This window comes from Xenopus laevis, chromosome 3L (assembly GCF_017654675.1).
Source record: "Xenopus laevis strain J_2021 chromosome 3L, Xenopus_laevis_v10.1, whole genome shotgun sequence".
NCBI classification, from domain to species: domain Eukaryota; kingdom Metazoa; phylum Chordata; class Amphibia; order Anura; family Pipidae; genus Xenopus; species Xenopus laevis.
The window spans coordinates 52,938,618-52,953,359 of record NC_054375.1 but is presented as its reverse complement, the minus strand read 5'-3'; the positions used below and the strand labels follow the sequence as shown (position 1 = coordinate 52,953,359).

The 14,742-nt window shown below is 38.4% G+C and overlaps 3 protein-coding genes and 1 long non-coding RNA gene across 6 annotated transcripts in view; 2 read left to right on the top strand and 2 right to left on the bottom strand.

Annotated features, from left to right (window-relative positions):
* Positions 1 to 2,419, top strand: part of LOC108710963 (ADP-ribosylation factor-like protein 3) — a 7,585-nt gene extending 5,166 nt beyond the window's left edge. Inside the window, exons 5-6 of the mRNA XM_018252201.2 lie at positions 306 to 491; positions 2,244 to 2,419. Coding sequence (XP_018107690.1) covers positions 306 to 491; positions 2,244 to 2,291 — 234 coding nt within the window. The 3' untranslated portion in view covers positions 2,292 to 2,419. The remainder of the gene's footprint in view (positions 1 to 305; positions 492 to 2,243) is intronic.
* The window catches only part of LOC108710965, a 27,651-nt gene extending 20,716 nt beyond the window's left edge, over positions 1 to 6,935 (bottom strand). For 2 of the 3 annotated variants that reach the window (XR_005966275.1, XR_001934833.2), the window contains exons 1-2: positions 6,822 to 6,935; positions 3,958 to 4,149 (exon numbers count right to left, since the gene is read on the bottom strand). This is a non-coding gene — a long non-coding RNA (uncharacterized LOC108710965). Of the gene's footprint in view, positions 1 to 3,725; positions 4,150 to 6,821 lie in introns of those variants that run through there. The other variant, XR_005966274.1, reaches the window with a different exon arrangement.
* Positions 6,841 to 10,676, top strand: nop16.L (NOP16 nucleolar protein L homeolog). Its single transcript, XM_018252202.2, has 5 exons — positions 6,841 to 7,039; positions 7,336 to 7,444; positions 9,451 to 9,505; positions 9,736 to 9,842; positions 10,306 to 10,676. The coding sequence occupies exons 1-5, from the start codon at positions 6,936 to 6,938 to the stop codon at positions 10,432 to 10,434; spliced, it is 504 nt and encodes a 167-aa protein (XP_018107691.1). The 5' UTR covers positions 6,841 to 6,935; the 3' UTR covers positions 10,435 to 10,676.
* arl10.L (ADP ribosylation factor like GTPase 10 L homeolog) lies at positions 10,638 to 14,742 on the bottom strand. Its single transcript, NM_001086424.1, is given in 4 exon segments — positions 10,638 to 11,187; positions 11,986 to 12,161; positions 12,705 to 12,873; positions 14,519 to 14,742. Coding segments are annotated over 4 exon segments (729 nt in total). The 5' UTR covers positions 14,654 to 14,742; the 3' UTR covers positions 10,638 to 10,938.

Genomic DNA, 14,742 nt, shown 5'->3' with positions numbered 1-14,742 from the left:
CATCATCATTTATTTATATAGCGCTGTCAAGATACGCAGTGCTTATTATAACACAAGTTTCAGTGAGTCATGTAGCAGAAATGACATCAGAACTCACCGTTTATAACTGATGACATCAGAACTCACCGTTTATAAGGATATACTTTACAGGATATTCATGGCTTTTGTGTATTATAATAGATATAATGAGTGCCAGGGTATACTATTGCCATGGTGTTTCATTCACAACAAATGTAAAAGCTTTTGAGAAGAATACTGTCATCTAGGAAAAGCTTGGTTTGCTAATCCTGTGAATTGCCTTCTAGGAACTGGCAGAATTAATAGAAGATGACAGCCTCTTGGGGGTTCCTTTGCTGGTGTTTGCCAATAAGCAGGATTTGCTGACCGCAGCCCCTGCAGCTGATATTGCTGCGGGACTAAATTTACACACGTACCGAGACCGAACTTGGCAGATCCAAGCATGCTCAGCCATCTCAGGAGAAGGCATCCAGGTAATAAGTCTTCATTTAAACGAAAGACATAATTAAATACAATCTGCACCTGTGTGAGAGGCATATATATTGTTAGTGGCCAGAAAGTTAAAAAATAGTATACATATTGTGTATTTTTAAGCTAGGTTAAATAAAGTCAGATCCTGCAGTTTAGGTTCTTAGAGCTTCCCTTCAGCTAGCTTTGGGAGTAACTGATTTCACTGTGAGTTCAGCTGGGGATTAGGAATTTTAAAGCATACTTTTACTGATTCTAATACATAGCAAGAAAGGTTGTAAGTGCCCCGCAAAATGTTTTTTTTTCTTTCTCTACAACAAATATACTCATACAAGGTGGAGAGGAGACGTTTTCCTGACAAACTGGCACATTTAACAAAGTTGTATAGCTTTTTAAATGTGCTAATTCATCAGAACTGACGGTATTGCTTTGCGTAGTTAGAAATACTTTTCTATGTGTCATTTAATTTCAATAAGAGCACTGAACTATAACACACAACTGAAAAAAAAGATGGGCGTTAGTTTAAATGTAATGCAAGGCAAAAGTTGTTGAAACTTGCTGAACTTGTAGAAATCGCATTCAGTGTTGAGTTGTGATGGGGGAATCTGACCCGCTTTGCCAAACATTTGCAAAATGGCAAAAAAAAAAATCACCAAATGCATTGAAGATAATTGGTGGTTTCTCACGCTATATTTTTCAAACCACGCTACTTTTTCTTTATTATATATTTGAGTCTATGTGTGCTTTTTCACTGTGAAACACGGCAAAATATTTAGCGTATCCCTAGTTATGAGCTGTTAGTAATGCAGAAATAAATTTTTAAATAGGAACCAACAGATAAATAAGTAGAGTATAATAAATATTCTGTATCTACTAGAGCATAATGGAAAAGAGAGCACTTCATTTTGCTTTGTTATTATGCTAAAATACCAGTTATATTACTTGGGCAGACAGACCACAATCCTGAATGTATTAGCCATATTAAACTTAAAATTGGACACTCAACTTGGACATATAGTGATAGGTTATTGCCTTAACAAGCTTTTCACGGCAGAGAGGGTTACTTAAATAAGCTTTGGGTAACACAACCCTTACTCAGGGTCGGACTGGGTAACATAACACTAGGGTAACACAACTCTTGCTCAGGGTCTGACTGGGGAAAAATCCCGGTGGGCCTGGCTCTCGTGGGTCCCGCCAGCCCAGACCTGCTCCCTGCTTAAAGCAATGCTGCTCTCCCAACTTCTCTCTCTGGCCTCGTCTGGTCACTGGCCCGACTTCTCTCCCTGGCCCTGGTCACTGCAGAGTGAAGAAGGTACATGCATGGGGCCAGGGGGTTGCGGCTGGGATGGGAAGACCAGAAGGGCAGAGTCTAACACTGCCCTTAATCAGGTATACACTGAATTTAAATAAATACTAAACAGGGTGCCAAGATTCATTGTGAGCAAAAATAGTGCTTTGAACCTTTTTTGGGGGGCTTTGAACTTTGTTAACCCTTACTAAATTAACTGTTCTTGGGTATAACTCAACAGTTTATAAAGTACCCTTTTATAAAGTATAACTTGGATTAGGATTACTAACCCATAGCAACCAAATGTTTGATTTTATACAACTGTAACAGAAATAGCTACTTGCTTGTTGCTTCCTGTTGCCAGACCAAACTATTGTGACTTTTATTACAGTGCACCGTTTGTCGCTAATTAGATTTATTATAAATCTATTTGCTGATTTTAATATGTGTAATATTGCCTTCTATTTAGGATGGGATGAACTGGATATGCAAGAATATTGTTGCAAAGAAAAAGTGAAAATCATGCTGGAGGTTTTGAGGCATCTTCTGCTTACCAACTGTCGCCTAAATAAGTCTTTGTAAGCGTCATTATTAAATGATGCAATTTGAAAATGAGACATATATGCAATAAAAAACCCAAGAAACTCCAGTTGTCCTAGAGTTTTCTTTTCCTAAGTCTACCCCACAGCAATTCAAACCAAAAATACACACTATTAACATTTCTGGCAAAATAATAATAGTCACCCAAAATGAAATATGTATTTAAAGGCAAAAAAAAAAACATGTGCAAAGAGCAATATTTACCAAGGTGCATGAATGGGGTGCTCAAGTAGAATTGAAAGCAAGTAATACAGAAAACCTTAAACTGCAGGTCCACTCATCACACTATTCCTCCACTCCAGTCTTCACTCAACTGTTATACAGTATTCATCTACAATGTATTCTCCTCTCTTTGCATACTATGATCTATCTTTTCCTCCATTGCTCCTCTTTGTTCTCACAAAAATGTGGATTGGCCATGGTGTAGGCATACAAAGCCAAATAGTTGGGTGAGAGCACAATGAAAATCTGGGCACACGAGATGTTTTCCAGGTGACGGGTCAGGCCAAGATTGTATTGACGGGCTTTATATCAATTAAATGCACAGTACAAAATAGTTTGGGTTTCTTTGATCAGACCACTGATCAGTGGCTTTATGCCAGTGTTTCACTAGAATATAAAGGGGCAATGCACTTTGAATAAATATTCAGTGTAATATAGACAGTTATATATGCAGTAATATGGATTGAAATTTAAACTAGCTGCTTAACAACCAGGTATTGTCAAGAAGAAATATGAGTGATAAATATATTTATAACAATAAAAATCTATCTTTAAAAATCTAGCTTCAGGATTAATTTGCTTCTTGGCTGCCATGTTCAGTGACAACAGAAGTTGAAACTTGAGCTGCATTGACTCTTCCTTTTCTCAACTTAGAAAGAATGAAGACCTGTTACAACAAAGTGGATTTCCGTTTAAAGTAGCTAGGGTCAGGTGGGAAACCAATATGAGGCAGTCTCTCCACTATGAACAGCAGCATAAGGAAATCCAATATGAAAGGTATGCTTAGAGACTGGACCAAGTAAAGTACAGAATCTGATGGTATTCTTAGTTTCTGTACAGTCACTGCACAGATTTAATATATAGATTAGATGTGAAGGTTTCTTTAACAAGAAAATTCACTATGCACAGAAACTGAACTGCGAGCTTCTGTGAACTAGTGTTCTTCCCTACAGTTTTGTAAACAGTTTGGCTGAGTGTATTTTAAGAAAGTGTCCCTCAGCTGTTGGCACTGAGATTCAGCTGATGAGAATGGTAAGAACTAGTGCTTTGGTCAGCAAACATTTGTCCAAAGAAAACGCAAACAATCAGGGAAGTGGCAGGCAATACAAAATAAGGAACACAACTTGGATATAGTTGCTTAGTTAATTTTATTGTTATAAATAATAGGCACTTTCGTTTTTCTCCCACAAAAGCCATTTTTGCCAGGGCGGCATATAGAGAGATCACATAAAGCTTTGGCAGCAAAGGTATTCCCCTGTATAAAAAACTTTTTTTATCCATGTAAATGATGACAGAGGTGTCAAATAATCACATGTCATTTGGGAGTTACTGATCTACTCAGGGAATATTTGAGGTCTTACTTGTTATTACAATTTGGTGTAAAGTAGAATTAGGTTTAACGAATCCTGGCCTGTCTCATCTTCTTGATTGATGACTTTGGTTACTTGACTTCAAGAACAAGAAAATATATTCATGAATCTTTCCTCCTCTGGTTGCCGTGATTTGGGAATTCAAAACTGAATGCTCTGGTAACCGATTGGTTTTAGTCCTGCCTACCAGAAGAAATACAAATTAAAACAAATTACAAATGGTACTGGAGCCCTTGTAAAATATTGTACCATTCCTAGTATTCTTAGTTTAATGTTGCCCATCAAACAAATACACCTCAAGAAAAAATATGCGTGAAGGTAATGTTTAGAGATGGTTATTTGCAACCGTATTAAAACAAGAATATTAAAAATACCCAATGCACAGGTGTGATAGTCTTAATAGAGGAGCATAGGCCCATGTGCATAAGCTGGACCTGCAACTACCACTTCTTTTTTTTGCTCAAAACTCCCATGGTCCCAAACATCACCAAATCTCTTTTTTCACGACAAATACAGAACCAGTCTCTCTGACAGTGTCAGAAATGTCAAGCAACCCCATGTCATGATGGTGATAATGATCCACTCTGGGACTTTCAAGACCTTGTTTCATATTACCATTTTGTATAAAGATGCATTAAGGTTTAAAATAATCCAGGATCAGCAGTGATGTTCCAAGACAATTATTAACTGGTCTTCAGTATGTATTTCTTTGGATGTTTTTATTTAGTTTTTTTGTATTCTTTGCCTTCATATTCTGCCTTGTCCAGGACATTTAAAATAATTCCTGTTTGCCAGATACAGAGTCCTGATTTTTATTGTTATTTTAATGTTATGGTTTATATTAAGGATGCACCGATTCAGTTTGGGATTCGACCAGGATTTGGCCTTTTTCAGCAGGATTCAGATTCAAATCTGAATTTGCATATGCAAATTAGGGGCAGGGAGGGAAATCGAGTGACTTTTTGTCACAAAACAAGGAAGTAAAAAATGTTTTCCTCTTCCCATCACTAATTTGCATATGTAAATTATATATAAATTAAGGTTTGGAATTCGGCCAAATCTTTTGTGATGGATTAGGGGGTTCGGCCGAATCCAAAATAGCGGATTCGGTGCATCCCTAGTTTATATTTCTTCCCACCCCAACTCTGTAAATCCTCTGATAAGCAGCAAGTAAGTTGCAGCACCTGAGAAGGAACTTGTGGTAGAAAGAAAGGCCAGCATTTAATCTTTAACTTCACCGCTAGAGGATCCAAACCAGTAGACTTGAGTGATTGACTGCATTGACAAGGATTGTTTGTAAATGCAATACTTTTTTAAGCTTGTTAATAAAGAAGTGTTTTTATAGTAATGGACACTTCTATATTTGTTAGTGATATTTTCAGTGTAGAGATCAGCAGAGTATTTTGGGTGGAAAGAGAAATTCTGATACACTAACACCCAAGTGGGGGGTCTGTGAGTACCCATCTAAATAAGCTTAATGGATTTGGGTTGCAGTCATTTGATCTAAAAATGTTTTAACCCTTGAAGTCCCCTGGGACAACTGCCAATCAATTTTGTGCACGTCTTCTTAAGTCATATATAACTCACACATATATGGTGTATAGCAGGGATCCCCAACCTTTTTTACCCATGAGCCAAATTTAAAAGTAAAAGAAGTTGGAGAGCAACATAGTCATGCAAAAAGTTCCTGGTGGTGCCAAATAAGGGTGATTGGCCATTTTGTAGCCCCTATGTGGACTGGCAGCCTACAGAAGGCTATGTTTGACACTACACTTGGTTTTCGTGCACCCAAAAATTCAAAAATAAGCACCTGCATTAAGGCCACTGGGAGCAACATCAAATGAGCTGGTGAGCAACATGTTGGTTGAGGATCACTGCTGTATAGGGTTGCCACCTGGCTGGTAATTTACTGGCCTGGCCGGTAAAAATTATGGTTGATCCCAATGATATTAATAGGGAAAAAAGATAAATATAGGAAGGTCAGTATTTTTTTCTAGAAAAGGAGGCAACCCTGCTGGCCTGGCCTGTAAAAATGATGGTTGATCCCAATGTTATTAATAGGGAAAAAGGATAAATATATAGGAAGCCCAGTATTTTTTCGGAAAAGGTGGCAAACCTAAGTATATAATTGAAGCACTAAATACTACAATATTTGGGATTTCTTTATCATTTGTGTAATCATTTAGTCTGCCATTTACTTTTGAAAGGCTTGATTTATTTAAGGACAGAATAAAAGGAGGAAAAAGGGGGAGAGCCGCCCTTGGTCTTCATAATCTTCTCCAGTTTGTTATTCTGATTGCTAAGGTAAATAGGGTTGCCACCTTTTCTGGAAAAAAATACCGTCCTTTGGGATCAACCATCATTTTTACCAGCCAGGTTACCACCTGGCAAGTATTTTACAGGCATAGCCGGTAAAAATGATGCTTAATCCCAATGTTATTAAAAGGGAAAAACAGCAAAAATATAGGAAGGCCAGTATTTTTTTCCTGCAAAGGTGACAACCCTAAGGTTAAATGGAGCCCTAGCAAACCAGATACTTAAAATAACAAGAGATCTCAAAACAGATTTTTATAGAAAAAAAAAATAAATAAATAAAAGACTAACTGAAAAAAGATTTAGAATAATAGTCTACATCAAACATGTTCTCTTGAATTTGCGTTTCCCTGTTGAACCAATTGCTAGCTGAATGTATTTATTTTATCTTTTCCTATTTTTATTTATTCATAGCTTGCTTTTAAAAACAGCATATACATATATTTTGCAGTTTTTCTCTGCACCACAAACAAACCAAACTAGCAAAATAAGAAGAGGGGAGGTGAAAACATACGGCAAATCGTAATCAAACACTACATTACCCAGAATCCATCTAGATCCTGTGACGCCATCAGTGAAGGGCTTCCGCCTTCCGTCCCCCTCGTGTTCCTGTGGACTGCGCCGATTCTTGTTTATGATCACAGTGTGCCAGTAATATGGGCAAAGTCAAGAAGAAGCGTGGGAATACATTTAATTACAACGTGAATAGGAAAAAACTCAAGCGGAAAGCGAGAAAGAAGCATGCTCCCAGAATTCCCTGGTACGGAAGTGGCTGATACTTACAGCATACTCTTAACCTCGAGGCATTAGTGGCTTTCATTAGAGAGCTCAGTGGAGATATGATTTTAGGCTTGATAATAACAGTGAGGGTTCAGGTGACGGGGTTGGACATCTCTTGTGTGGTGTCCTGGGTTGGTTTATTGTAGTATAGTGTTAGCCAATAGAATGACAGCTCTTTATATCTTGGAACTGTGCTTATATGTTTATAAACTGCAAGTCACGTGGCAATGACAAACCTCATCTTACCTTGTTTTTTTTTTTAAAATCTTCTTCAAGTGAACAAATTAGAAATGCCTGGAATGATGGAAAGTCTGTTGCCAAAAACTTGGCAGAAATGGGCCTGGCAGCTGATCCCAATAAGGTCCTTCCTGTGCGTCCCGGCAAGGTAAGCGATGATCAGATGCCGCAATTTACACAAATAAATGTCTTATGTGGATATTGGTGTTGGGTATGATAATCTGTGTGTGTTAAAGGATGAGTAAACCTTTAAAATAAGTGTACAATTGATGCACTTTTGCAATGTACATTCATTATTTATTTTCTTTTAATTCCAAGATATTAAGGGATACGTGTGCTGTTAAAGGAAATGCAACACTAAAATTTTTCATTAAAAAATCTATTCTACCCTGCAGTAATAATGTAGCCTGCATAACGTTTAGTATTATCAATGCTTTATTAAAAAATACTGAGAAAACGCTGCTACTGAAAAAAGGAAAAAGGCCGCTCACTCTTCAGGATCTGTGCTCCACATCTTCTAATCTGACTTCTGCCAAACAGGAATTTAAGTGATACGGCTCTACAGAGGATTTTTCAGCCACCTTTTAGTATATATGTTATATATATATATATATATATATATATATATATATATATAACATATATACTAAAAGGTGGCTGAAAAATCCTCTGTAGAGCCGTATCACTTAAATTCCTGTTTGGCAGAAGTCAGATTAGAAGATGTGGAGCACAGATATATATATATATATATATATATATATATATATATATATATATATATACAGACAAATACAAGAGTCCTCTGCACTCAACCCATTATCAACAACCCATTATCAATCTATTTAAGACAGAGACATTTTGTGCATACTGCTACTGAAAAATGCCTTACCCTTTAAACAAAACAGGGATTGTTTGTCCATATATTGCAATATATTTAAGCTGGCCAACTACGTCAAAGTCATCCCATATCTGGCCAGTCCTACACTAAAATTGCAACTGATTCATTAAGAATTCTATTGCTTCATTATACATTTTACAAAGGGACTAAGTTTTACCTGCAACTTAGTCCCTTTGCTTAAATATATTGCAATATATGGCAAACAATCCCTGTTTTGTTTAAAGGGTAAGGATTTTTCAGTAGCAGTATGCACAACATGTCTCTGTCTTAAATATATTGATAATGGGTTGAGTGCAGAGGACTCTTGTATTTGTATATATGTATTTTGTGGTCACAGCTTCATTGCACCCCCGCCTAATGGTTTTAAAAATTAGTGGTGAGCACAACTTTCCCTTGTTTGTTTTATTTATGTATATTCTGTCTTCATTTAATGTAGCTACTGGCTGTAGAGCTCCTGGGCTGCATGACTTAGGTGTAATTTATGTCTGTAAGTGCTGCGAGCAGTGAAGATCGGCTCCTAAGATTTGTAGCTCATCGGTGTGCTACCCTTACTGCTCACAGCACATACAGTAATCTGCTCTGAAGAAGCAGCTGCTCTGATGTTCTTCTGCTTAGGAAAAAAATTAGAAACCTTTCTCAAATCTTTCCTAAGCAGAAGAACATCAGAGCAGCCTCTTTCACTTGACAACTTCGTTGACTACTTGGTGGAAAATGACCAGCAGGTGGCGCTGTTGTAACAAAATTAATTCATTTTAACAGTATATGCATCCTTTAATATCTTGGAATTAAAAAAGAATAAATAATGAATGTACATTGCAAAAGTGCTTAGAATAGCACTCTCATCATCTTTACATTCACTTATTTTTAAGATTTACTTATCTTTAAAGGCTACAAATGTATTGTTATTGCTACTTTTTATTACTCCTCTTTCTATGCTGGCCCTCTCCTATTCATATTCCAGTCTCTTCAAATGAATGCATGGTTGCCAGGGTAATTTGGACCCTGGCAGCCAAATTGCATTATGTATAGTTGCTGAATACAAAGCTAAATAACTCAAAAACCACACAAAAATAATATCGAATTACAAATCTTCTCTACATCATACTAAAAGTTAACTGAAAGGTGAACATCTCCTTTTAAGCCATTTTATATAACACATACATTCTATCAGTTCCACATTACAATCTTGTATTATGTGATGAAAACCTTGCATGGGTGACAGATATACGTTTATTTTCTTTATAACTTTACTCCAGGTGAACGATGAAGCAGAACAGGCTAAAGTAATAAAGAAACCATATGTTCTAGAAGGTAAGAACAATTAGTTTGTTACATTGTGTGATTTTTACAGTCTAGAAGACATGGGGCAGTAGGGAATTTTTTAAGAACTGGTGGTGATTGTCTGCTAAAAAAAGTACACATTACAGAGTGACTTGGCAGGACAGACCTCATGTTTTATCATCTGTTTTAAACATGAAATGCAGTAAATCCAATAATATTAATTGTTCTGTGTAAGCTTAACTTTATTTTTCATTTGACAGGGCTCCAAGCCTTAGCCAGCCTGCCTTCCAAACAGACTATGGGCGTTTCTTCTGACATGATTCTTTATGTCCGGCACATGGTTGATAATTATGGCGAAGACTACAAGGTAAATGTGCTGTGGTGTATCTATTAGGAGAGAGGGAAAGTGGATTATACAATAGCTACCTTATCTACAGAGAGCTCTACTGAGACTCTGAAGTGTTAGTGACGTTCAACCGTGTTGAGGCTCTGTAGGGCAGTACACAGTAAGGACTGGACTGTAGCATGGGAGTTTTAATATGTTGGTTAGATTATTGTTAAGAGATTAAAACTTGTATTCGAGACTCCCACCAGTGTAAATATGAGAGATATGTCAACAGCAGAACCTAATCTGTCTAAACAGACATTTAATTATGAGGGGTAAACACTAATGAAAGGATTTAGGGATTCAAATTTTAAAAAAAACACAAAACCCTTTTGACATGAGATTATTCGGATGAGCTATCTGACCTTTCATACATGATTCTACAGATTGAAAGGAAACCATGATACTGTTTTTGATCTAGCTCATTAAGCTTTGTTCTGTGCAGGCAATGGCCCGGGATGAGAAGAATTATTATCAAGATACACCAAAACAGATCCAGCGCAAAGTCAACTTGTACAAGCGACATCACCCACAAGAATACCAGGCTCTAATTGAGTCCCGTATAATGCAATAGAACATTCCATTGTGAGGAGGACAGTCCATCTGACAGAGCCAATTGGAGGAGGATCTCAGACCAGATCTCATGACACCTCAGTACATACCAGCATTCAGTCCTGGTATTTATGTACTGCTTACACCTGGATCATATGCCATCCAGCTGGGAATATTTGTATGCAGGGGCATACTGTTATGATTATATGTTAAGACATTCAAAAGTTAGCACCAACTCATTTTATTATATATCATTTTAACACATTTCTCTTCCTCATCATTTATAGCTTTATTTTCTTAACAGTACTGATTAATTTATAACTAGAACCCTGAAGGCATGTGTGGACCAGCACACACTGAGTGTAAACTATTCCGCTAAGTGTCCATCTTTTTGGCACACAGTTTGTCAGACCATCTTCTTACAAATCATGTATTTGTCAGTGCTGCAACAAGAATAGATCTCCAGAAAGCCTGATCAGTAAAAATGTCACTGTAAACATATGTAGATGTCCATAAGGCACTCGTATCAACCATCCCTTTGAAGGGATGTGTGGCACTGGGTGGTTTGAGGATGATTAGAACCATTTTGTGCTGTCCCTTTAAGACTCTGTAGTCTTTCCTCTAACAATGTCTTTACAGTCTGTAGTCTGGTGCTGTGGGCAGCTCCATCTGATATTGCACTAGTTCCCAGCAAGGTCACCTCCCTTTCGCTAGTAATCCGGTGAAGTGACAGTTCTGAGTGGATTTCAGGGAGGCAGAGTGCAGTTGTCCGATCCTGGAAGGAAAGGGAGGGCGAGAAAATTAGAATACCAAACTACAGCCAGAGCATAAAAAATTTTACCCTTAGAAACGTATTCTGCTATTGATGGATTTTTTTTCAAGGTAAATACTGATCTTCTAAAGTAGTCTTTCTATTCGATTTATTTTGCTAAGGGTGGCCCTGAGGTTATTGGAGGAATGGATGAAAAACCACGGCAGCAATCTTGAAAAAAGTAATTTGGCGTGCAGCAATTTTCCTGGAAGATGCACATTGATCCAGGCCAAAAGGTTAGCGATCTGGAAAGGTTCCAAGCATATGAGCAGCCCCCCCCCCCCTTGTTTATACCTTAAGTTTTACTTTAAATTAGAGAGAACCTGTAGAACTTGCATTTCTCCACTGGCAGAGAATCTGGCATTAACATTAGGGACACTGTGTCAGGAGGTGTAAATTCCCGATGAGTGGGGATACATTAGATCTGTCTTCCTGCTTTTTTGTACTTTGCCCCGTCACCTAAGCACTACTGAGACAGTGTTTGTAGAAATTGTGTGGCTGACAACAAAGATCAGGGCCGAGGAGAAAAATTGGGTCACTTTAGGATTTCTATTTTTAAAACACGACATGTCATTATCCCTTTTCCTGTTGTGCTGTCAAACAGAAGGCCCCAAGGAAACATGTAACCTTCTAAAGGTTTGTCTTTTTTCCTGATTCAGTGGTATACCGTTTGTTCCCACTACATCAATTAATTTCAATAGCTCTGAATATGCCATTAATACTAAAGGGATTATTTGAGCATTCTGGCTTGTGTATTTGTACCTGCTTATTTGCCAGAACCATAAGAGGAAGATCTGGCTCTTCATGAAGAAGCTGGTGCAGTTCTTGCCTAGCAAGGTGGATGCGCCTGCTGTCTGTCGAGTCCACTACAAAGACTATAATGTGGGCATTCTTCAGATATTGCTTCCAGTACGTCCGAAGATTGTGGCTGCCTCCAACTATGAAATAAAATAATTTGTCATCAAACATAAGCAACTCATAAACAACACCTCTAATAAACAGTAAATGAACTGTACTTTTCTGTAACTGTTGATATAATAATGCAAGAGTGAGCCTTCCCCTTACTGCCTTGTGCTTTAACTACTATCTTCCATACACTTCAGCTCCAATCAAGAGTGGTCTGCTCTGCTGCTGGGGGTAATTTCTCAGATAGGTGCATTGGCAAAATAAATAATTGTGGTGGAGTAACTGAATGTGGTTTCCAACAATTCCAGCAGTTACGTTTCAGTAGCAAAGTGGTGCTGGCAAACAATTATCCTGTACATACCAAACCTGTACTCCTGGTTGATGTGAGGACAATTGAAGCCTACCAACAATATTCTCACAGGGGTACAGCTACAAGGACAATACATATCTTGCTCTGCTGGTAGTTGTTTGATTCACACAAAAATGTACCTGCCATTTCCCCCAACTCAAAGTGACTACAGCCTAGTGAATGTCCCTCGCACTCTGGCCACAAAAACAATGCAAAGTTTCCATACCTTCTAATAATTCAATCCGCAGTCCTTGGTGGAGAATCTGAGCAGAGTTAAATCCATGAGTTGGTGCAGAACTGGACCTTGTGGTATCTGTGCTAAGGGCATGAATAATGCTGCTTTTGCCAGCTCCATCCAAACCCAGTACTAATATCTGCCTATCCAAATACTTCACCTGAAACACAAACATATGAAACAAATAGAAGTGCTGAAAGAAAGGGATGTAATGCAAGTACCTCTGCAATAGAAAAGAATTTAGAGGAGCAGTAATGCAGCACATCCCTTGTTTTGGTGGAACAATAAAACTATCAAGGTAAGAACTTTTGCACATAAATGCAGTGTGTTATTGAACAGTGTGCATGGATAGAGACAGCTGGAACTATAAAAAATACACAGTTTACTATTGCTTTTAGAATTAGTTTTACTTGGGGTGCAGTACATTTGAATGGCAAAGAAATAATCACAACCAAGAAGCACCCCATGTGTAAGTCGAGGATGTGGTTATAAATTGCTGACCACTCCATTCAGGATAAAGCGCTATAAAACAGGCTCACAATTGTTGCCACTGTATAAAATATAATATTCTAGCTATAGACACCAGGAGGACACATAAGTGCAGTGATGACTCCTGTCCTCCGTGGTATATTCCAATGGTCGCCCAGCATTGTGTTTATAGACGGGACCAGGGCTAAAAGAAAGTGACAGCTGTGCATAATGAAAACAACAGTAAATCCTGCTGTGCCCTGCCCCCGCTGAGAATGTAGTTACTGACTGGAACATGTATTGCCCTACAGCAATTGCAACTCCAGTCTCATAAATGCCTGACCTATATCTGCTCATGTGGGAAACCCAGCATTAGTGAATCCAAAATGCATGAATTCAGCCTTGTGCCCATTCTGCATGAGCAATAATGTATCATTTCTGATATATATATATATATATATATATATATATATATATATATACACACACCACAGTGCTTCTCTATCAATCCCTTCTTTCAGTGTATGTCTGCACCATAACTCCATATGAGCTACATGGATCTTATGCATAGTACTTCTGAAATTTAAATTGTGGGCTTTTACATGCCTAAGGTGGCCATAGACAACAGATCCTATAGTTTCGGATTGTGTGTGGCGTGTGCCGACATCTTTCGTCCGGCGGAGATCGGTCGTTTGGTCGATCGGTCAGGTTTGATTTTGACCCTACCGATCCCGCCGGAGCCCATGGCACATCGTAATCGGATCGTTCAGCCATACGGCCGAACAATCAGATTACCCCCGATATAGCCATGCTCATTAATGGCATATCGGGGAAAGATGAACTTGTTTGGCAATGTTGCCAAACGAGCGGATCTTTGCATCTATGGCCACCTAACATCCACCCCAAGCCAAAAACAATCAATAACTAAATTGCTTTCCTTTTAAATAGGTTAACCCTTTGCTTTGAGTTGATGTCTGTGACTTGAGGTACTCCAAAATTGTTCCTTTCCTTGTGTTTCCCAAATGTATGTTCAAGTGGGATTATATATCATCCATTTCATATATAATGCTTATATATCATTCCCATTAGTTCCTACCCCCGTATGTCTCTCTTTTTAAGGAATGATGAAGCCATCTGCCCCATAGGCCAGTTATTTGGCTCCTGACCAGGAGTACATAAGGCTTCTAGTAGTAAAGTTACCCAGAGTAAAATAATTGTAGAAATCTCAGCCTAAATACAAAACCCACACAGTGGCTTGGTCTGCAGACTCTCCTGCTGGAAACTGGACTATACCACTAAGATTCTAATCAACATGCCCAGTATCAGCCCCTACCAACCTGCTCTGTGGCTGGGCTGCATTCCAGGTACCGCCTCCTTCTCCTCTGGACTGGGAAGAAACGGCTCCAAGCGATGAACAGAACCGAACCCAAAGCCGCCACCGCCGCCCCAATGAGGCTCCTCAGAGCAGCCATCTGTTGGCATAGCCGGCCGTGATGTCACTCCAAAGATAAAAATCGCGTGTAAATCTTAAAAAAAAATTGAGCACAGCTGCTCACTTCCT

What these genes read in the sequence shown, in the direction of transcription:
- nop16.L (XM_018252202.2), top strand. Translation starts at nt 6,936, where the DNA reads ATGGGCAAAGTCAAGAAGAAGCGTGGGAATACATTTAATTACAACGTG. An exon ending in TTCCTGTGCGTCCCGGCAAG is followed by an intron (nt 7,445 to 9,450) that starts GTAAGCGATGAT and finishes ACTTTACTCCAG; the next exon opens with GTGAACGATGAAGCAGAACA. An exon ending in ATTATGGCGAAGACTACAAG is followed by an intron (nt 9,843 to 10,305) that starts GTAAATGTGCTG and finishes TGTTCTGTGCAG; the next exon opens with GCAATGGCCCGGGATGAGAA.